Raw genomic sequence first — 24,218 nt, 5'->3', positions numbered from 1 at the left:
AGGCCAGAGCATGTACTGTAATGGAATCCAGATTATGACCTATTTTTGTTTAGATTCACCTTCGTTTGCGTGTCATGTCCGCAGCAGTTTTTGTGCTGACAGTTACAAGGTCTGTGATGAATGTGAATAGCTGTTGCAGGCTTCATCTTCACATGAAGGCTGCTGGATAGGCCATAACGTCAGCTTGTTCACAGAGCATCCTGACAGGTCCGTGTTGCAAACCTGGTGACATGACATCCTGGATCTCGAGCTCCAGCGGCCTTGTAGCGCCACAGGGTGACTTCCTTTAATTAGTTTCTTCATTTATCAGTCAGAGCCGTCACCACACGCCGCTGTCGTACGGCGAGCCTCAAACTAAGAGCTCTCTTTGATATGGGAGCAAAACAATTCGTCACCGTGCAGCTCGACTCGGACGTATGCCATTGATTGTAATGGTTTGCCATGTGAAGGTGCTCGCTCCTGTTACCTCTGATTTGACTTTAATCTGAATCTAAAGGTGTGATCGCAAACAGGCCGAGAGTCAGCAGAGCGTTTCACAGGAATATCTCTGGAACTCATTTCTGTCGGTGTCTGGACCTTGCTGCGAGGTGTGGATAGGAAACAAGAGACAGCATTGTAGTGGCTACAGCTGAAAGGAGATCTGTCACCCTGCCAACTGTCCTCTTCATACATCCCTCCTCGGCCTCAGATGAGAGCTTTAACCTGGAGGGCAAGGCAGCGGCGAACACATGCAAGTAATTTGTATGGAATAAATAACAGGATGGTCTTATGACAGTCAGTGCAGCTGCTCTGGGCTTTATTATTGGCCTAGAAGAGGCAGCTCTCTGGAGGCCACAGAGCCAGGCTTCGAGCTGTCACTGTGGAAACCTGGAGCCCTTTGGAAGATCACTCATGTTTAGTGGGGATTTATGCATCACTGAATCAAAACAGGTGGCACCATACAGGCTGGTTTTTACAGTTCCTTAATATTTAGACACGTCACTAGGAGATGCTGTTAGTTAGCCAACAGGACCAAGTGACAAAGCTTGTGTTAGCCTGTTTATATATGATGTGTTAACAGTGAGGAGGAAAAGAGATAATGTGGCTATTGATGACAACTGGTGGTTGATAACTGACCCAACACTTGATAAACTGTTCAGTAATTGTGTCAGTTAGATGGTGCTGGATATGATATGATATGATATGATCATATGGATAAATACTACTAACACAAATATCTCCATATAAATCAAACAAAGTAATAATTATGTGACAAAGGATGAACATTTAAAGATATTATATGTGCAGTTGTGTGCCTACATCATCCCAAATGTTTCCAACAATGTTCAAACCCTGAGAAATCCACACGTTTACTCAGAGTAAGGGCCTGGGAAGCCAGCAAACGAGACTAAACTTAACGTGAATAAAACTTTATTAACATGACCTCATCTGTGAACATTTGTGCCTGAGTCAAGTCAGATAGATTTTTATTAGCAATGGTGGTTGCTTAACGGTGTATTTACGACCAGTGAAGCGAGTTTGATGGGATCTTTTTGCATTGTGTGTTTAAATTTCAGCGGATTCTTGCTGAACTCAGCACTCACCTGAAACTCTGGTTCTCTCTCTCTTCCTTTCCCCTCACCTTTTCTGTCATGTTACATCCATGAAGTAAAGTACGTTACCCCTCAAACTCTGCACCCAACTCTCTCCTGCAGATTTGGCCAGCTCCTGCTCAGCTAAGCTCAGCCGCCCCTCAAACTGCTTTGGATGTGGACCGGACATTCAAATGTCTTCGTACTTTAAGCAACATTATGTAACTTTTTTTTTAACCTTAAAATAACAGCTTCAAAGCACATAATTTTGCTTTAAATAAAGTATTCAGAAGTATTCACCACTGGCCCGATGTTGGCACTAGATGGGCTCAAGGTATTAGAAATGACAGACCTGGCACATCTAGTACCTACACCAGTCTAAAGTATAGACTGAGACTGTTCCTGCAATCCTTTAATTAAACAGTCTAGGATGACAGAGTTATTATTACATTAATATCTGGTTGAAATCCTCCATGTTGAAATCTGTCAGAAACTCTGCTTCTACACTGCTGTGATCTTTGTTTTGCTGTGAGGCAACTGATGTCCTAAGATTTAAGTTTAATGTGGCAACCCGATTAAGTAAATCAGTAGTTTCGAAACTAGCAAGTTGTTGCTAATAATTAAGGACTTTATGTTCCCCGCGAGCATCACGGCCTTGTGAAGGAGAGACATGAAATCTACAAAACGACCCAGACTGTATGTCAAACTTTCATCAAAACTCTGTCATGCCACGCTTACCTTTTCTGTTGTATATCATTGTTCCTTCTTCACTGAATCTTTAATTGGTGGTATTTGCCTGTTTGTAGACTTGGACAAGGGGAACAATACGTTCCAGAGTGCCTTTATTGTACAAAGGGTGAAATCTAGGTGTGAAATTACTCACACACACAGTTAAACATAGCTTCAAATTCACACACCCTCACACGTGAAGGGTGGGGAACTACTTGGGAAATGTCTAACAGCCTGCGAGTAACGGTTCATAAACTTTTGCGTCTGCAGCAGCATTTTTTTCCTCTCTTTTTTTTTGATGTTTGATGATTCACGATATTGGAGAGCTCACAGATAGTAGAAGCAAACAGCTTCATGAATGTTTTTCTTTTCTTTTTTTTTTCACCCAGTGATTCCACTGAGACATCTAAGCCAAACAAAAAATCTCCTGGAGAGATAGGCCCTCACACCAGATCGATCGCTGTCGTCACCACTTCAGATCAACTTGCCAGCGCAGGTAAAGATTATGGATCTGCTCATTTCCTCTGTATGAGCCACGGAGCAGATGGATTGCACATTAGAGGACTTCAGACGCGCCAGTGGCCATTTTTAAAGGCTGAAAAAGTGGGAGCGAGGCGACATCCTCTCAGGAAGGAGAAAGATTTAAAATGGCATGATGTTCCCAAGGCCTCAGTAACTGAGGAGAAGTTGGAGGGAAGACTTGGAGTGAAATATGACCATCTTGATTTTGTGTGTGCGGATTCATAACATTTCAGATGAATGAATGCAGCTCAAGGCTGAGATGCTCATCAAATAGCATGGTTAAGACGGATCAACAAATCACAACATGGGATATTAAAGATGCGTTACGTAGTTTTGTGAAAGAGAAAGATCTTCATCGACTTTTTATGCCTAAACAAACTAAATAAACAAAATGTTTTTGTTTTCACGACTGATTAAACTAAATAAACAAATATACTGTTTTACTTTGTTTATATTTGGCGGACCCTGCCACCATTCTAGCTTCAAACTGTGTTTTCCTCTGACAAAAGCGTGTTCATTCAGTTATGGAGTTTGTATTATGACCTCATTAATATCAATATTATAAAAATTAAAATTCTTTGTTTGAATTTCTTCTTCAAAACTACATAGTGCCCCTTTAAATTAGGAGCAAAAGGATGGGTGCAACTCTGTTTATGGATAAATGTTAAGCCCACATGATGTATAGATGTTAATTCTTACCAGGACCTTATCCTGGCTCAGCCATCGGAAGGAAAACATTGCCTGGTGCTTTATAGAGATTAATAACAACCTTGGTCACACACTACATTTACATTAAATGGATGAGAGCAGAACATTTTATCAGACATCTGTTCATCCCGACTAATCTCAGAAAGTTGGAACTGGAGCTCGCCTGCAGAACCAAATAAAGCCGTGAACTGTTGCTAACACTGCACAGTGACTGGTGGTGGACTGTCATCCAAGAATACCACATAAAACCAAATCATTCTTATAAAGCCCTGCTGTCCCCACGGCTTTGAGACGGAGCTTCAGGGCTTATAAAGGGGATACTAAATCCCTTTAAGAGACTTTGTGGCCTCGGGGTTAAGGTAACAGTTAATTGTTTCGCTTGTGTCCTGAAGATATTCGCAGTGAGCTCATGAATCAAGCATGTGACTTATGCATCAAGCCACATCCCCTCGTTCTCCTCGTGCAGCACGCAGCCTGTGATTTATGGCTGGACAGTGGCCTGCAGAGGTGTTGGATTCAATGAAATACAAGGGAGAACATCTGGAAAGCCTATTAGCTCCGAATCACAGCGTGGGTTAGTTTGATAGCGATGGCTGGAATTGACACACCGAGGGGACGCTGCGTCTTTCTCATCGAACGGACACGTGTGAACCGTTCGTATTTTAAGTAGATCAATATTAATGGTCCTACTTAAAGCGCCAGGTGAGCTAACAAGAGCCTGAAATGAGCCTCTTCCATGTGTCTCTAATGTCTCCCAGATGTACTTCAGCCCTGCTGGCGTCCTTGGTTGGAAGCAAGAGAGACTCTTAATCTGAAAAATGAAAAGGCCTTGATAGGATAAAACATCCATTCCAAAGCTGCGTGACACGGCCGGTGTTACGCAAGTCATTCTAGTCAAGGATAATTGGGTAAGAAAGAGCATCGGCGGGGAGCATCTGAACAAGGTACCCCTGCCTCCACTCATCTCAGCCCCGTAATAAGAGCACGGGGAGGTGTGTTGAAATACAAGCCCGTCACTATTCATCCTCACCCCCTTGACGCAACAATGACTAGCATGCAGTCTGCTTTTCATTTAAGGGAATTACCTTCGGGAGGCCAGCAGACGTCTCCTGAGCTGCTCTGTGTGTGTTCTTCTCATCCCTGCAGAGCTGTCTCATTAACACACAACCCAGCATAGCATAGCCCCGTCTCTGTCCTGCCGAAACCTGCAGCGTGCTGCATGGAAGCTGAAAATAATGACTCACACACACATTACAGAGTCCCCCCGTACACAGTCCCCAGCTCCAGCACCACTCCCCAGGTCGCTGCTGCTCAGACTGTAATGTTGAGGCCAGTTAAGACTGTGAGAGCCAGGAGGGAGAGCCGGGTGTTATGTTGAAGCAAAAGAAGTAGCCTAATCTAATTTACGACTTTCACGAGAGGTTTTTTGACAGCTTGTGCAGCTTACCTAATGAGGGTTTGACATGGTACATGAGTTCTTATAGCTTTACAGCATGTAACATGACCTGTTGTCTTATTTCTTCATTTCCCCTGTAAAACATGTTTTACAGCCATCGAAAAGGCCTAATTATTCAATCATCAGGAGGGTGGCTACTTCCTTGAGAGCACATATGAGTTCAGGCGTCATCTCACCGGGGTGTGGCTCATATCATTTACATTTCATTAGAGCATACTGTGAGACATCATTGATTTCTCTGTAAAACAGGAGTTTCCATGATGCAAGCTCATGGGTGGGTGGGTGGGTGGGGGAGGAGTGGTGGATGTGTCACCCATCAGGAGCTGTCAGGAGCTGTCAGAGGACAGGATCCAGACCCTCGGCCAGGAGAGGCCAGGCCAGCCAGCTGTCACCTCTCTGACACTGGCTGAGACCATCCATCTGGCTGAGAGAGGCCCACCATGGGTGGAGAGGAACTCGCCAGATCCCAGACGACGTGCACACGAAAGCAGGAATGCGCACACACTAGCAGACATGTTTCACGTGCACAAACATTTACGCACGACATACAAGCACCCCCTCTACGCATGTACAATGCTGCATGCCAGGGCTATTTTGGGCAATCAGCAGCACAATCTGCGGCTCCGTCCACATGAATCATTCCTCTGCAGACAGATCCGCGAAACAGAAGTGACACGCTGCCATCACGCTGAACAGACACAAATAAACAATCATAAAATTTGGCGGCAGCACTCAGTGTCGCATACAGTAACTCTCTGTCTCACAGTGAGCTTTAACAGCAGGAGTTTTTTCTCCATGTACCTATGCATCATTATAGAGTACATAAAAAGTCCTCTATAATGTTTGAATCAGTGGCAAGCTTCCCTTAGTCCATATTTAGACACACTGCAGTAGTAGATCCATCTTGTTAGGTTTCACTGGCATTTTTACTGCTGCGATACTCATGTAAAGTAAAACAGCAACATCATCGCACACTGGCCGAGCGTGGAGCACATCCACCCTGGCAGTGTTAAAGTAAGAGGGGTCAGTGGAGTTGCCAGACATATGGAGAGCATTTGGACAGATTCAACCACAACAGAGCCAGACAACAGTGTTGTACATCTTGTTTTGGTAACATCTCATTTTCACAAAAATCTTGAATAGCCACAATTGTCCACAAAATTCTGGATCCATTTTACTAAAATAAACACATTTAACTATTATTCATTTGCTATTTTCTCTATTCTTTTACTGAAGACTGTAATTCATTATGACTCGATTTATTGTCATTTGGACATGTGCTTCAGCTGAAAAGCATGTAACTCTCATTATAGCCGTTTGCATATTAGCAAATGAAAGTGGAATTTCTGTCTTTTGGGTCGGATCTTTGTTGCGCAGTAAGGATTTATTCAGTTAGTGAGGACTCTGATAAACCAATTAACCGAGGCACAGTTTAAATGTGGGTGACCTCCATGTCAAACCTTTAGTCTCTACCTGATGTGCTGTAAAACATCTTGCCTCTTACTGAAGAGTTCATCTACATCTACATCTACATTTTATTCAAGATACAGGATTGATAACTTGATGACAATACTCATTTTTTCTGCTCTGTTTGCTTACCTTTCTCTCCATGTGCTTCAGGCCAACATAACTTGACTAATATCAAGTGTGCTTCCTTAATTTGTGGTCAAATGACTACTTTTTGTTTATGGTAACCCAGATACAGGGGGTGGCTCATTTTACCCACTGGCTCGACTTATCCTGTTATCCCCTACCGATTTAATATTGCCTGCAATGCTCCTCGCTGTCAGTGAATACACATGAATGCAGGGGGCTCTACGATTGTGGCAGAAAGCCATGCCATCAACAAAACAGCCATAAATACACCACCAAACTGGCAACAGTTACCTACAGCTGTGTTCCCAACACATCATTTCCTCCCATTATTACCAGAGGATGTTTAGAATTACAGTCATGTAAAGGAAATCATATTAAAAGCCCGCAACAAAAACAGTTAAAAGTGAATCTTAAGTGCACTCAAATATAGTATGAGGTCATCGTGATTCCTTATCACACTCAGGAGACGAGAGGCTACAGTGAGACATGACAAATGTTAGTGAAAGCAGCACAGGGCAGACTCAGGAAGGCAAAGACAGACGGAGGAGGAGAGCGGGAGACTGGGATCAATGATAATGTGATCTGATGACGTAGTTGAGCGAGCTGTTCCCCTCTGGTGGTCTCACCATCGACCAACCCCGACTTGAAGAGAGTGAATTTTGTTTGGATTGGCTTTAATCTTCCCATCAGACAATACGAGGCAGGCGGTATGCTGCGAGTGTTTTCCATTTTGTCACAAGAGAATTGTGTCAGGTTCTGCAAGTGCACCAGCGCAGATACGTCAGCGTGGCACACTGACAGGCAGCTTGTTCGAATAAAGAACTGACAAAGCTCTGAAGTGAGCGGCCACAGTGTTGAGAAAAGTATTTACAGGAACACATGCACATGACAACAGAAAACAAAAAAACAAAGTGATTCCCTGTGCTGGTTCTCAGAGACTGTCTGTCCATGGTGCTGAAAGCATATATTTCAAATTGTTGAAAAGGGCTATGCATACTTTTTCCACTCCAAAGTTAATTACAAAATGGTTACAGAGTGGTTTAAAAAATGTGGACAAATGGAAAACATAAGCTTTTGTGACAGCTTCGCCTATGAAAAGTCAAGAGTGTTCAACAACTCGTGGGGAGCTAATCTTTGACAAATAGCGTCATATGGTGCTGGTTGTTTTTAGACACAAGAGCGTGAAACCAGATGATGAGTGGCGCTCACTGCAAGAGAAACTGTATGTAAATCAAAAATACTAATGTGTCTCCATCAATTGTATTTGTCTCAAAAGACTCCACGCTCCGCAGGACTTTTATCAATTTTATATAATTAACTTTCTTGACATATAACGTAAGAATTTCGTTGCAAATGACCAATTCTCTGTAACTGTTATTTTACAGAACTAGAGTGTGCAGCCATGCTTGCAGCTTTGTGAGGCTGTAGCTACGTACATGGGCAAAGTAGTGCTTTGTGCTGAATGCTAATATCAGCATGCTACCTTATAATGGCGATGATAACATGTTGTTTTTTGCAAGCGTTAACGTTTCCCTTGTTCACCATCTAAAGCCCCTTTCACACCTGCAGTCTATCCCTGAGATGTTAAGGAAAGCTGTACTGTTAATTTCCCACCTCAAGACCAAGTACAGTAACATTGCAGGGAAAAGCGCGTAACAGCTTACGTCCTTCTGATGAATGGCGCTTTCACGTGGAGCGAGCAAATCAATCACAAGACTCCACCGATGATGCATTTAAATCCACAACTTGTTTACGGTTGCCTTGCCAATGCTGTAGCCAACTTGTTGAATACATTACCAAATCGTTGGCACCAGATAAAAACAGCTCCTCACCCACCAAGTTCAGCCCAGTTGCCAGGATAAAATGTTGGCACTGCAAACCACTGTTACGACCACATTTGTACAAGTCATAGGCTACGTACTATATTGACTTTTAATCAAAACGTATATTATGTTCCATTACATGTTAATGACCTAACTTTCATGTCTGGAGGTGGAGGGGATGGTGGTGGAGTTACAGGCGAGAAGGCTGCCGAGCCAGTGACCACAGTTTGTGACAGCATTTCAACATTTGTAAGTGTAAAACTGCTGTCCACATCTTTCACCAGGGACCTCCGCATTTCACCATTAGTATGTGGACCAAAAATGTATATTCTTAACAGGGAAGTCATGACATCCCCAGCCGTGTTTGTCGCAACCAAGAGAAGTATTTCAAGCCAAAACACAATCTTTTCCTAACCCTTACCAAGTGTTTTTTGTGCTAAACCTAACCAGAGCATAAGCACAGCGTTGTCACAACATGAAACAGAAAATTGGACCTGAAAAAATGCAAAGTTGCAACATAATGAAATGTAAAGTTTAAACATATCAGTGGTCTTGCAGAAACGTACATTGGGGTTGCCAAATTCCTAAAAACAATGCAACATTTTCCATCGCAGACACGTACATCACGACCTTGCACAACTGTCTTTTTCAATCTGTGTTTGCAATCTGTTCGACTGTCCCTCGCACCATCCATTCCAGCATTACCACGGCCTGTGTGAAAAAGCGCAAGACGGAAATGTTCCTGAATGTAGTTGCATTTGTGAATAGTGAACATAAGTAGCAATGGCTAAAAGTTATCACTGTAATTTAGTGGGAACTGTGTGTGAAAGAGGCTTTAGTTTAGCAATTAGCACTAAACACAAAGTATACCTAAGGCTGATGGGACTGTGATTGAGGTAGTTTTGCAAGTAGGCCTGTATAAAGTATAGTAAATGAGTGTCCAAACCATAAATTAAGGCAATCCATCCAATATTTTCTCAGAATTCAAAGAACAATTTGCCAAAAACCATAAAAGTCAACCTGCTGGTGAAGTTAGAGGAAAATCAGGGCATCACTAAAGTCATTAAGTTTCATGGGGACTGTAAATGACCAACATTTCATGAAAATATATCAATTAGATGTTGAGATATTTCAGTCTGGACCAAATAACCGACATCCCTCAAAACAACATACATTATATGTTGATGAAGGTTCTCAGTCATCCAGGTCATCGTAATTCTAAGTGCGGCTAAGGACACGTGTGAGCTCTGACGACTAGCGACTCTGAAACTCACACGTCCTTAACAACTCTGTAAGGACACTCCCACACAGAGTTTAACAGCCTGCAACTCCCCTCCAGTTGGTTAGAACTGAAGAAGCCTCTTGGATGAGAGGTGAACATCTTCAAGAAACTGAAATACGTCCAGTTTCCTACGATAGAACATACATTATACTACTACAGTCAAACTGATGTTTTCCAATGCTCGACAAATGAAAGACGCCTCCAAAGCAAATGCCCGAGAGAAACCAAAATGAAAACAAGCAAATACTCATGTAAACATTTCTCCTGCCCATACACAAGAAAATATTTAGTCACTGACTTAACAGTTCATGTTTCGGATGGAAACTATTCTGTTTTGTGACTCAAGGATGTGACCAAACCCCAAATTCCAGTTAGGTTTCAAGGAGATGTCTGAGACTCTGTAATTAGCTTCGAGCTGTCCTGGTGTTGAGGAATCTGCCGTGGAATCTCACGCAAACATGGCTGCCACTGTGTACACCTTCGCTCAGCCTGGAGGTCTAATAACCAGTGTTTATATTGTGGTCACCAAATATGAACATGGCAACAGCGCTGCGTTTGATAGATGCTGTGTTGTTGAAACACAACTCAAACAGTAGATAACATCCTCTAATTAAGCTCCTTATTAGAGGCGTTGTGACAACATGATAGCTGTATAAATCTCGCTGAGGATCTGATAAGGTGACTGGAAATATTTGGGACTACTGAGATCATTTTTGGTTCAGAGAGTTTCTGTCTTCGACCCTACACCTATTTTATCTGTCCCTTTTGTAGCATTTTGGTATATAAGTAGTATATTAATAAGCATTTCCACTGTGTTGGCTGCCGCCATGGGGATAATAATCTTTCCGCCTTGGGCACGGTTGAATTTTACATGATGAACAAATGTTAGCAGAAAAATAAGAGCATAGAGGTTGTGTTGGAAGCAGATACACAGTCATAAACATCATCACCCAGGAGGGAAACCTTGTTAAATATAGTATAATAATAACAATGACAAACAATGCTCTACTATCACCTCTCGTAAAAGCCGAGTCCAAAGACAAATCAGGCCTTAATAGAGCTCTTTTATAGAGATAGGAAGGGGATATTATTTCATTATAATGTCTCCACCACACTTAACAATTTATCCACATAATTACCGTGGGCGCCCAGGTTGCAGTGTCACAGTAAAGTATGGCCCAGAAAGAGCCAAGAACTTTTATTGAGCTGATATTAATTGATTTGTCCTGACCTACCCAGACCCGGCCTCCCCGGGCTCGGCTTCCTCGGTGGAGCAGTGCCAAGGTCTGTCCTAACTGTGCATAAAAATAAATGAGAAGCTATGGGGCTAGTCTCTAAAGCCAGAGGATATTGTTCGATTTCACGTCAGCCCTCCAGGAGGCAATTTAAACAACCCAGCATGCTAATCAACCTGGTATAAAAGGCACTTCTGGAGGGTGGCCCATTCTTCTTTTATTCCCCTCCTTCTCTCCTATTGCAGTAAGGCCAAAAAGGACCTTAACAATCTCAGGAGAGGAATGTAATTGGGCCTGTATCTGAGGGAACATTACACTCCAGTGTAATGTAACTCTATGATGTGGAAAAGGAAACAAGTACTCTTATGTTAAAAGGCTTTCGCTAGCCATGCCATCGTCATGTTTTTTCCTTGGAAAAACTCAAAAAGGTCTCAAGAAAAGAAAAATTGATGCTTATATATAATAAAAAATAATGTTGGCACAGAGAAACGATTGCTCCACTAGAAGACTCTAGATGAGCCAGGACATGAGCATCCCCGCTGCCATCAACACATCAACAGCATCTCAGTGGAACCGCATCATGACCCTTGTCTGAGGAGCCCCGATCCCCACAAATAATTCAATACTCCAATATCCCCCTGGTATTTGTTGCGACCACAGAAATACGATAGCGTTCATTCCCTGCTTGTGCCCTGAACCCACAGGTCAGGTGGTAGCAGATCACAGACTTCTCTGTGACTCAGAGGTTAAACTAATCATGCATGACTTTCCCACATGGCCCGAGCAGTACCTTTAGAAATCTACACCAGCTTGTCATGCAGCAGTGGGTGAACCTGCTTTAACATGCATTTACATCACTGAGCACTTTAGTCAGTCAGGCTGCTAAATTCACCTCCAGTTATTTAGATCTCAATGTCCAAAATGTGATGCTACTATTCAGTGTCTCTTTGAACATGTAGTCTCACACGTTCCTGTATATCGCATTCACATAACTCCTCAAAAACACCCTGCTATGAACTCAAAGTAATATCCTTCATCAGTATGTTTGAGACTGGAGATAAATGTTCTCCAATAAATTCCTTTGAAACCACATTTGACCATCATTTTTCCACTGTGTATTAAAGCTCGCCTCTATAGCTGAAAACGTCCTTCAACCGTCTCTGTGTTAAGATCAGAGCTAAGAAGAACTAACAAACACTGCCCCCTATTGAGAAAAAATTGTTCTTACAGTTATTTACAAAAGTGTATTGCATTTTAATAATCATTTCTCCCTCTGATTCATGGCTTCTCCCGCTAATAAATTCCCTCTCCTTCTCTCAGCTTTAGAGGAAATCTAAAAGAAAATACTGCAACCATCAATAAATACTCTGGTGCTATTATGACTTTAAATACAGTGGAATCTGAGCTTTTATTCTATAAGAAAAAGAGAAGACAATGGAAATAAACTACTCATACTCTTTATCAAAAACATTGATCACCGGTAAGGGAAAGCTACACAAAATACAAATAAAATCTAGCTTTAAAGGTCCTATTTGTAAGAGATTTATATTTGAGTCTCATCCCCAATTTATCAGATACTGACACATGGGATGCCGGCCGACTCGTTTTACAATCTCAAAGCGTCGGTATTTGACGAGTTGAGAAATAAACTTTTCTTACAAATGGGACCTTTAGGCGTCATGCATGGAAATCACAAATCATTCAATAAAAACAACTTTACCCTGAGCTCTGAAAATTTCAAACATTGTCACATTAATGAATGAGCAAAAACAAGCTGAATAAATGACTGTACAAAATATTTTTTATAAACATAGAACATAAAATACAAAAATGTATTGTAATGTAATTTTATCTCATATTTTTCAGTGGGTATGATGGTTACTTTTCTATCGTCACATAATCACGTGTGACATCACATTTATTTTTCAATCCTTTATTAATCCACGGGGATTATCTGATGTTGATGATGATTTCACTCTCATACAACACTTTCAATAAAGCATTTTAATTCTAAAAAAAAGGCAAATATCTGTTTTTGTTCTCGTCCCATTGCAGCATGAAGTCTGCCTTTAGAGCAGAGATTAAAAAGATTAGTGGTTCTTTCTGTTATTCTGTCAGTGTCTCTTTCATGTAAGTTTAAAAGTCAAAGCACAATGTTCATAAGATTAGTGCTATCAGAGCTTTGATTAAATTAAATATTTAACTTATTTATAACTAGTGATTCATAAAATAAACACAAACATGTAGTCTCAAAGATCAAAACTTTTTTTGTGTAATTTAAAAAGGCAAGCAATAAGACGTAGTGTATAATGAATCTGTTAGAATGAACAATATTAAAAGGAGTGTAATAGTTAAAAGTAGTAAAACCAGAGAAATCATAAGAGAAAGAGAGTAACTAAAGTAAATCAACGCAGTTTTCCTCCTGTAATCTCTGAGATTCATTTCTGGTCACTTTCTACAAATTATGAAGTGTCATTTCTGTAGTGTCATTTCAGGTGTCAGCCAGATCTCTGAGACTGTTTCTCTGTGTATAACATGGCTATCTCTGTGTTATTTTTACAGATCTGTCTAGTTATCTAGTTAGTGTTCTGTTAATGCTGTTTTTTATAAAATGTTACTTTACATGAGAAAGAGGCAACGGAGATATATCCATCTCTCCATAACATCCCTACAGCCATACAGCACATACTTATCTTCCTGAGGACTATCTAAGGCTGAAAGTCCTCCATATTCTTTGAACTCTGCATTTACATGTTTGTATTGATCTGTTCCCTTTGTCTTTCTGCTATGTGGTATTTTCAACGTCCGCCATACGTACTCAAGTCCTGAGCAGCAGCCCTTTGCTGTGTGTCGTCCTCTGTCTCTCCATTTATCTTCTATCTTTGGCTGCTTATCTAATTATAAAAGTTAAAAAGCCCATAAAAATTATCAAAAAAATAATCATTAAAAAAACAACATAAAACTTGACTTTCTTCCCTTTTAAAGTTTCTCTTTTCAGTTTGCCAATGCAACAACTTCATCATTCTTTTGTCCTTCTTTATGCTCACTAATATTCTCATTGGCCTGGCTTTTTTTCTTTTGGGCCACTCTGGACATCATTTTTTATCTTCAACAGTATCATCTTCACTCTCACCAGACTCAGTGTCAGGAGACTCTTGAAAGGTATCGGTGCTCCTGTTGTCTGGTTTTGTTGGTGTGGGGCTCTAAGGTTGATGGGAGGGGTCTAAATACAGATCTGGTTCTTCACTGTTATATCCACTACCTGATTCTTTTTCAGCTGCAGGAACTGGTTTGTCCATTTCTTGCTGGTTATCCTCACTTGTGTGTGTTTCACTCTGTGACAGGTTTGGATCTTGGTCATGTCGTGTCTTTTCTGAATCTTTCTGTTCAGAAACAGGGGACAACTGTTCGTCCTCGCTAGAGGCGCCTGATTCATTTGTTTCCCCTACGCCTGATGTGTCAGTTTCTCCATTGACCTCATCTAACTTGGCGTCTTCCTTTTGTCCACCAGTGGTCACCTCAGGAGCCATATTTGGAGAGTTTTGGGTGAAATGTGAACGCGGCTTCGGAACAGGAGTGTCAGCATTTGCAGGATGAGACTTTCCTTCCTCATCCTTCTCTAAATCTGAAACAGACAGTAAAACAATGTATGAAAAGTGCACCTAACTGCTAAGAATTTGTAAAAGGATAATACTTTTCAGAGGCAGTCTTTGTTACTAGCAAGATTACTGGGATCGAGAGGAGAAGGTGACTCACTGCATGGACTGGAAGGAGGAGACCCAGTTTGTTCATGCTCATCTGTGTTCTTTTCTGAATCTGAAACACAGAAAAACATTTTTAAAAACAAGAAAGCTTTCAGAGATTAAACCAGAACAGCATTCTTAGAAACAATCCAGTAAAGTGCCATGTGTAATGTTAGCGAAATATAGTACTTAACAATTGAAAACTTTTCAGAGGCAGTCATGGTTTAAAATCAGTTGCTTTTCCTGTGACTATTCTGAGTGTAGTATCCAAACCTTGGTGTTCAGACGCAGTGGACGATTCCAGATCAGACATCGTGTTTGTTGACTCAGCAGCTGGCTTTGGTTCATTTTCCTTCTCAGAATCTGAGGAGTCACCATGTTGGACTTCTTCCTCTGCAGGTTCGTTGAGCTGGTCTGGATCTGCATCACCTTTGTCATTACCAGCAAGATTCCTGGGATCCAGAGGAGAAGGTGACTCACTGCGTGGAGTGGGAAGAGGAGACACAGTTTCCTCACGCTCATCTGTGTTGTTTTCTAAATATGAAACACAGAAAAAGTTTTTAATAAAAAAGTTCGCTTAAAGAGATTACACCAGAACAGCATTCTTATAAAAAATCCAGTAAAGTGCCATGTGTAATGTTAACAAAATATGGTACTAAACAATTGATTAATGAATTTCAGTGCGCTGGTTTCAGCTTCTACAATTGAGTACTTGCTGCTTTAATGTCTTTTTATATTATTTTAAAATACATTTTGATGTTCTGAATAAAATGCTTAATTATTATGAATATTGTTATTACTATAATTGCATACATATTCTATTAGTTTAAACAAAGTTTTTATTGTTTAGTGTTATTGCATATAAACAATCAGCACATTTCCCAGCAGTAAAAAGTTGTAATAATCCTGCCTAAAACATCCCAAATCAGAAAGCATAACATTCAGCAGTTTATACCTTTTACAGCGTCCAGGTCTCCCAAATGGTCGAGAGGCTGAGTAGAGGGGGGTGTCGGTGTTGTGTCAACAGGAGGCCTATCATCACCCTCAGCTGTCTCCTTAACTGATTCCAAAAATGAATAAAATTTTAAATATAATGTAACTCACAAGTGAGAAAGAAAGAGATGAAAGATAAAATATCTGAGATGATATCATATAATCTTTTATCAAAACAATCCATTAAAGAGAAATGTGTGATGTAGATAACAAGCTGACAAACCATTTCACAAGAGACTGCACTGACTGCATCAATCAATATCACTTATATCATTGATATAAAATATAAATGAGATTTAACAGTGGATGCTTCATGGTTCAGTCCATCATCTATATCTAGCTATAAAGCAAGGAATTTCTCTTTGTGTCCGTCTATCCTTCACATATCTTGAGAACCTTTCATCCGATTTACTTCCCACTTGGCAGGTTTGTTGATGACAAACCAAGGAAATGCAGTGTCAAATTTGGTATAATTTGGACACTCAACACATTCATATTAATAAATTCTCAATAAATAGAGAACACTGCTCTGCCCAGCAGCAGGGGCATGTCTTCAGCGCTCTGGCTTTATGGCTCTGCAGACATAAGCTGGGCTCACACTACAGGACTTTTACAATCCTAACTGATTTTGACATCAACTTGTGTCACACATAGGGAGAACCTCCAGAGATTTTCTTCTCTCTATTCTCTCTATAACATGCACACACTATATGATTTTTAGATATCGACACATCACGCTCTTCAGATAAAGTCATCATAGCAGAGGGAGCAATGCACCACCTCAGGTGAGAGGGATCACATGATCTCATGCGGAAGCAGACGTAAACAAAATGGAGGTTAGCTTGGTGCAACAACTTGCTGTAGTAACATGTTGCAGTGAGAAAAACAAAAAAGCAGAAGCAGTAAGAAGGAGGTGACATTTTAAGTTTCTGTCATCAGTATTATGCTAGCTAATGTTAGCCTCAAGGGCAGAATGTTTACTGCTGAACGGAAAGTGCTCCACTTTCAATTTAATTTAGAATTATCCAATATTAAAATGTTCCCTCTGTCTTGTTCTTGCAGGTCTGTTTCTTTTGTATTTACCTGAGTGTTGTGTTTTTGTGACTATTCTGAATCTAATGTGTCATGGTCCAACCTGACTGTTCAGCAGCAGTTGAGGATTCCAGCTCTGGTGTATTTTCACACTGTGGGACTTCTGTCTCTGCAGATTTTCTGAGCTGGTCTTCATCTGCATCACCTTTGTCATTAATAGCAAGATGATTGAGTTCCAGATGAGGAGGTGACTCACTACGCGGAAAGGTAGGAGGACACACAGGTCTCTTATTCTTGGCTTTGTTTCTTAGTGAACCTGACAGAAAATATAAATGAAAGAAAAACATTCTTTTGAGAAATTACAAACATTGCTGGTCAAATAAAACAAGCTCTAGTTTTGGGAATGTTACATTACGTTTTGATATATTACATATTTCACATCTTGAAAACATTATTTAAATTAAAGTGAAAATAATCAATATATTAAGTGATAATGAAGCCATTAGTTCTTGCTGTTAGCTACCAATTATTTGTTCTTAACTAACAAGAAGGTACCTGCTGAAGATGTTGTGGGCGAAGTCGGTCCATGAAAGCTTGACTCAAACTGATTTATTTTGTTTCGGACATGACCTGGAAAGAGTGAACAGTGACAAAAAGCAAAATTAATTTATAGCATCCTGAATACTATGTATAAGTTATAATAAATAGGTTTTGTGTTAGGCTAACCTTTTTCAGGCGTTTCATCCTCATCCTGTAAATCTTTATCATGTTCTGTAACAAAAGAAAGCATTTAGACCAAGAATGCTTTGTGCTGCAGTCTATAATAGTTTCAAGAGAAACAATGTAATGTCTTTGTTTATTATCTATTTGTCTTCAACACAAGTTTTGTTACTGTTTTAGCAACAGTAATAAAATGTGACAAACCTGCATATAGCACAAAACAGGTATATACAATTATATGTCAGAAGCACAACAATCAGCACCCTTTATCTTTTACAATGTCCAGGTCTGAATCTGTGTCTTCTATTTGATTTCTAGTACGGTCATTGAGCTTCATATTCCTTTTACCTTGGATAAGTCGCTGAGTAGAGGGAATTGTGGGTGTTCTGTCAATAAAAGGCCTATGTTCACCTGAAACAGATTGAAATGCAAAATATAATGTAATTCACCAGTAAGGAAGACAGAAAAGAAAGATTAAAAAAAGATGTTAAACAATATGAACTTTGATTAAAACAGTCCAATAAATAGCAGCATATGATGTTAATAAGAAGCTGATCAACTTTTTCCACAAGAGAATCATGGACTGCATCTAAATAAACCACTGAATGCCTCATCAATTGATCAATTCATCAGTTTAACAGTGGATGCTTTATGGGTCAGCCAGGCAAGGAAAGAGCTTACATGAGTGAATCTGTCACATGTATCCTATTATTTACAATCTCTATGTGTTTTTTTTTTGTGAAAATCGGGGTCCAGATGCATACACTTAACATTTTCAAAACATGCCTTATTAAAATGTATTTACTGTATTAAAAGATTATTTGACGCTTTAAAAGATCTTTACTTAATAAGTGTCCACTATCTGCCTATAACTGTTTTAACTGACACTGTTGTTGTTTTGTATGTTTGTATTTCTAGTTTGTATTTCTGGTTTGCTTCCTTTTTGTTCGCTTGATGTCTTTGTTCATACTCCACATCACAGGAAATGAGGGCTTCCCTCAAGTGATTCTGATGAAGTCTTTAATAAAGGTTTGAATGAATGAACAGTTAAGTTGCAGCCCTAAAATCTGAGACTGAAAGAGTACAGTATAATACCTTCTGTTTCACCAGGGTGTGTCGGATTTTCTGAATCAGGTCTATTTCCTTTCGCAAAACATGCTGGAACAGAGAGAGAGAGGTCAGAAAAAGAAACAGTAGGTTTTAGTTTCATGCATTGTGAAGATTAGAGTCAATAAAAACAGCTGCTTATGTTCAATAATACTACACATTTAGTTACAGTAAGAATGAAACGGAAGAATGTTTGATCTTTAAATGACCAGAATCTTGCCGCATACAGAATTTATTACATTTGGTCGACTGTTATACACAGCGTTGAGAATACATGCACATTAGTGAATATATACTGTATAGATCAGCTAGTAATAAATCATCTTAGAATCAATTTCTCTGGTTAAGGTGTACCAACTGTACCTTTATGGCGTTGTTTGCAGAATGTACCCAGACCCAGACCCAGGAGTAAGAGTAGTATGGCGACGGTGACTAGAACGGCAATCAGCACTGAATTGTTCTCTGCGTGGAAACACAAACATCAAAATATGGTAACTTATGTTTCATCCATTACTAAAACAACAATCAGTATCATGATGCTTGACATTTCAGTCTAGTTTTAACACGGGAACTCTGTAGTCTCTCTTGACACTATAACCTAAGGATATATTCATTTTGAAGACATTTTGAAACTCTGTTATTGAAAAAAGATTTATTAATACATATAGTCTATCATTATTACTATTATTGTTTATGTAAAGGAAACACACATTTGTGAATTTCATTAAAGTGCATGTTTCTTAATGAAACCTAAGACTTGTGTTGGGTAAAAAACAAAAATATTCTATGTAATTTAGTGTCTAACTATAAATTTGCTTGAAATAACAAATTCAACAAAATGAACATTCAATATCCAGTGCAATCTTACCAGGGTAGCAATCCTTTGCTGTGAATGTAGCTGTTTCTTCACTTAAAGGGTTGCTCACCCTGCAACTGTATACTTCATCATCATATTTATCCCCCAGAGATATTGTTAACTGTGGGCCAGGCTGCACGTTTCCATGTGATTGCCACTCAAACCACATTGAGGATTGAGGTTGTCTGGGCTCTACGGAGCACAGCAGTGTTCCAGATTTGTTAGAGCCGCCACCATCGTTCATCTCACAGGATATAGTGGGCTTGGCAACCTTGTCTATATGAAGACATAGATGAACACACAAATTAATACATATCTAAATGAAAGATTCTATTATGCTACCTTTATTATATATATCATAACAAACATTCATGCAACTAAATTTTAAACATGACATTGGACAGTGGCTCTCAAAGTGGGGGGCACAGAGCCACTATGAGGAGGGGGGTGAGTAAGCAGGGGATAAATATAGTGTTGGAGTTATATGGAGTTAAATGAATATGATTCATGCATGGGAAATGTACAAAATAGAGTTTTTTGGCATCTAAATGAGGGCATGCCAGAACAAGTTTGACATCCACTGGTATAGGGTATAAAGAGCATTAAGTTCTTACTATAAAAAGTTATTTTTAAAAATCAAACAAAAAAACAAACACTTTTGGTTATAGGACATGACATTTTACTGCAGAATAAAAAAAGTCTCAGTTATTAGCTGTTGTAATATTTACTTTAGCACTGACAGTAAATTGTTTGAACAAAACAAGCAAACAATTGTTGGGCTACTCAAGAGCAAAGTGTCTCAATTGATACCAAAAGCCATCATAAAAAGCAATGCACTATAAAATACATTTTATAGGTAATGTATTAAGAGATAACAGGGGTTGATGTCTTGATCTCTTCACTACACTGAGTGTGAAAGGGCAGCACTGGTTAAATATCTCTCCTACAGCGATTGGAGGCTGTGATAAATACATGAATTTAGGTACCAATTACAGTTATTCACTATGAAGAGTGGCTGGGGAACATTTCAGGGAAGACAAATTCCCTGTATAGAAAGTGAAAGTGAAAACAACAGCACACAGTGACTTATTTATTCTTTAAACTAACCCAACAATGTCCTTCATTGACAAGGTTAAATAGAAATGTAAATCCAAAAACTTTAAGGAGTTAATTCAAAAGCATGAAAGGCTCAACAAACCCTTGACCATGATGAAATGAACAACTTGAAACATAAACAGTGTCAAAGGTTCAGTAGCTCTGAAAATATTCCCCACCTGCACTACCACACCCCTTTCAGCTTTCATTGCACGAGTGAATGACAAACCTTTCTGATCAATGGATAAAACTTGTGTAGTGAAACCAAATTATAACAAATCCCTATCGAATTGGGACACTTCTTGGGTCAATACTAGCAGCAAAATGCCTTGACTCTTTATCAGCATTAAACATCTGACCACATTTTCTCTGCTATATTTGTATTTATTCAATGACTAAATAGTTTATATAAAACTCAAGCGGTTTGAGGCTTATCTGGTCCATGTCAGACTTTTCATACCCATTTAGGTATGTAAGCAGCATTAGTAGAGTTTCCTGTTTGTAATTCCCCCGTTCTGTGTTTGTTTGTCTTGCCTTCAAGCCACATGGATGAAAGCAAAGCGCCATCCATATGACGAAAAATATCGCTGTCAAGTGTTTGATTCGTGACACAACGGAATAAAGGATATAGAACAATAAGCATGTTTCTATTATCACAAGATATATATCATCATATTGCAAAACCATCGCCACCAATATGCTTCAAGTCGCGTGTTTCTGCCGCAGTGTGGTGTTTGACTTGTGCAAAAAAACTATTTTATTCTATTTTTCATTTAACTGAATGGTAAGAAAGCTCTTTTGTTGTCTTATCAGAACGTATATGTGAAACCTGCCTTCATTTATTTATCTCCAATCTCTCCTGGAATACACAGCCCCACTACAATGCTACAACAAGTAAACTAACCAGCAGCAGTTGAATGCACGTGGTGCAAACAATAAAACATGAAACAATCTAACATTTCTTATTGGCAGTGGCAGTGTTATAATCTATTAACAATATATCCTTTTTCTTTATTGCAGGTAGTCTATTTTCTATTTTATTGTGTGTTGGGTTTATTATTAGTGCTGCACAATTATTCAACATATTGTTGAAATGACACAAAAGGTGCAATATCCACATCACAGAAACAATTATATTATCTATCAAAATGATCACAATATGATATTTTTTAACCATATCATGCGTCCCTCAATTTAACAGAGTGTATTTACCAATATTGATTAACTGTGGATAAACACTCAAAATGTAACAATTAAAAACTCACCTATGACCTCCAATTTATGAAGTGACGAAGAGAATTGTTTGTTCATGTATACTTCCAATTCATAGTCTCCGCTGTCTTCAAATCTGAGGTCAGTGATATTGAGTTCTGCAGTGTGCCAGTCCAGGGAGATCCTGTTTGCATACTGTCCGTACACCTCTTCCTCCTGGCCGTTAAACTCCACCACTTTGTTGCCATTACGCTTCCACAGAATACTATCAGGTTGTCCAGGGATGTCTGGCTTCAAGTTGACCTTCTGCCCCCTGAGTTCATATCTTGGAGATTCTCCAGTAACTAGACACATAGAATATAGAGGTATAGAAACATGCAGCATAATGAGCAAAAGAGTTCAATATATTTTAAACATCAGAGGGTATAATGCCAACTCAAGACTGACTCCAATACAAATAAATCTGCAAAAAATACCATTCACATTAAAACTTGCAATGTGCAGAGAGGTGTTGATTCAAATCCACTATCATTTTTCAGACTGTAGTTAGGTGTAGTAGGTATCAGTTTAGATTACTGTTTCTTATATTTTATACCCATAATGTATGTTAATGACGTCGGGCATGAAGTGTGAAAGTTAATTCTTGACCTTGGAAAAGTAGTAGTAGTAGTAGTAGTAAGTTTGTAAATAAAATCTCAACTTAAGGTCGACTGAATTAAAACAGGTGTTGTGTTAAAATGTTTCCCCTTCCTTGCCCTGGTAACAGAATAGTTATAGCTCATATTGTGCCCCCTCTCTCTCTACTTGTCTGCATAATATTCACTGTGGACTGTCTTATGAAGGCAAAAATGCCAAAAGATTAAAAATAGCGTTTCCAGTAGCTTGCATGGTAGCTAAGCTTAGGTTATGGTAGATGTCACAGGGATGACTGGTGGAGAGCTGTAAGTCAATTAACTTTGATTTTTCAAGAAAAATATTAAAGAGGTTCAAAATTCCAATAACAATACGTCGGTCAACATACAAATGTTTTTGGCAATGATCCTTCAAATGTGGTTATTGGCAATCAAACACTTGTAACATAGACCTGTAATGGAGACAGGATATTTTACAGATTATCAATAAACTTACTTATGAGTGCACTGAAACACTGATCTCACTGGGAATTAAATCATTTTAAATTATCCCAAACATCTTTCCCTGCAATAAAATCTCTAAAAAGACAGTTTTCGTATCGGCGCATATTTGGCAACATATAAGCGATAGGCCAATATTGGAAGATAATATCGGGCAAACACTATATTAGTCAGACTCTAGTTACCTTGACATTAAACATTGCATGAAAAAACTGGTCGGGTAATTTGGTTGAGTACAGGATACAGACAATATTAGCTGTCAGAGCCAGTCACAGCATGGATTCAAAAGAGGTCCAATTCATTGACCAGGAGTCAGTCGGCACCAGAGAAAGATCAACAGGACATTCACATATGATGCAGGAGACAGATGGATTGCAATCTACTCCCAGGTAGATTAACTCCAGAAAAAGCTTGTGAACAGATAAATCAACTGTATTTTGTCGAATGTCTCAATATACTTCAGTCCAACATGACAAAAAAAGACACTACAGCCTCCAAAAAGTAGCCTGAGAGAGCTCTCTGACATTGTAGCAACAAAATGATATCAGCCAGCAGACACATGGTGGATTAAATGCAGGGCTGTTACATTAGATGACTGTACAGGTGTAATTACAGGTGTAAAATCAGTGTCATTAAGAAAACTGTTATAACAAATAAAAATGTATGTTTTATCATTATGTGTTTTTCTTAGCATTCCCTTAGTAATCAGACGCTTTTTCCATAATAATCACATACTGACTAAAAATCAAACAGTAGGCCTGTTTACTGAGTTGTTGTTTTTTAACCACAGGAGTTAAGAAACATGAGGTCGTTACTAACTACTGTAATGTAGGCTGCAAGCCGCAGACATTTTAACTGCTGTTACTCAACTTCAGATAAATCATTAACAATCATGCGAGCTCTTCACTGTAGTTTTCATTTCAACACAAAAGTGCCAAACTTTAAAAAAACAAAGAAAAAAAACAACTATAACCCGCAAATAAACTCACCTAGACTGGAGGTAAGAAAGAAAAAGACCAGAAAATACCGACGAGCCATTTCTGAAAAGCAGGAAAATCCCGGAGATTCCGCCTCAGTCTACATTCACTTTCGCTTCGCCGTCGTGTCAGGTGTTGTGGGAAAAAAAACTATTTAACTGTCGTTCGTGAATCTCTGGTGTTATTTAAGTTCCTCGAACAAGCTGGAACAAGGTTATAACCACACACTTGATAGTAGCTGCCAAAACCGAAAGGTGAGTTAAGGGGTGGAGACAGGTGATCTACTCTCAGCGAAAGTATTTAGTCCAGGGAAAAAATCGCAGCTGCGAGCAGAGTTTCCGGTCTCTTTGATTTCCCCTGCCCTTCACAATAAGTTCAAATGAAGTTCACCTGATCATAATACACACCATCAGAGAAGGTAGCCTGGC

General features: G+C 39.4%; 1 protein-coding gene across 2 annotated transcripts; it reads right to left on the bottom strand.

Moving 5' to 3' along the window:
• Positions 1–12,311: 12,311 nt before the first annotated feature.
• Positions 12,312–24,051, bottom strand: LOC141001942 (uncharacterized). 2 transcript variants are annotated; one of them, XM_073473106.1, is made up of 13 exons: positions 23,803–24,051; positions 21,734–22,024; positions 19,386–19,649; positions 18,881–18,979; positions 18,506–18,568; positions 17,759–17,821; positions 17,417–17,461; positions 17,246–17,320; positions 16,794–17,006; positions 15,621–15,725; positions 14,939–15,199; positions 14,679–14,738; positions 12,312–14,547 (listed from the first exon to the last, which is right to left on the bottom strand). In XM_073473106.1, the coding sequence occupies exons 1-13, from the start codon at positions 23,849–23,851 to the stop codon at positions 14,126–14,128; spliced, it is 2,010 nt and encodes a 669-aa protein (XP_073329207.1). In that variant the 5' UTR covers positions 23,852–24,051; the 3' UTR covers positions 12,312–14,125. The 2 variants fall into 2 exon arrangements, with proteins under 2 accessions (XP_073329207.1, XP_073329208.1); XM_073473107.1 differs by lacking the exon at positions 16,794–17,006 and having other exon boundaries at positions 13,945–14,547; positions 23,803–23,943.
• Between the last annotated feature and the right edge of the window lie 167 nt (positions 24,052–24,218).

Source organism: Pagrus major, chromosome 9 (assembly GCF_040436345.1).
Source record: "Pagrus major chromosome 9, Pma_NU_1.0".
NCBI classification, from domain to species: domain Eukaryota; kingdom Metazoa; phylum Chordata; class Actinopteri; order Spariformes; family Sparidae; genus Pagrus; species Pagrus major.
The sequence above is the reverse complement of the archived record's forward strand: the minus strand, read 5'-3'. Positions and strand labels throughout refer to the sequence as shown.

Bases quoted from the DNA above. Each gene is read 5' to 3' on its own strand.
- LOC141001942 (XM_073473106.1), bottom strand. From the start codon at position 23,851: ATGGCTCGTCGGTATTTTCTGGTCTTTTTCTTTCTTACCTCCAGTCTA. The intron at 19,650-21,733 runs GTGAGTTTTTAA...GTCTTCATATAG, and splicing joins TCATAAATTGGAGGTCATAG to ACAAGGTTGCCAAGCCCACT. The intron at 15,726-16,793 runs GTTGGACCATGA...TTTTGGAATCAG, and splicing joins AACTGCTGCTGAACAGTCAG to TTAAGGAGACAGCTGAGGGT.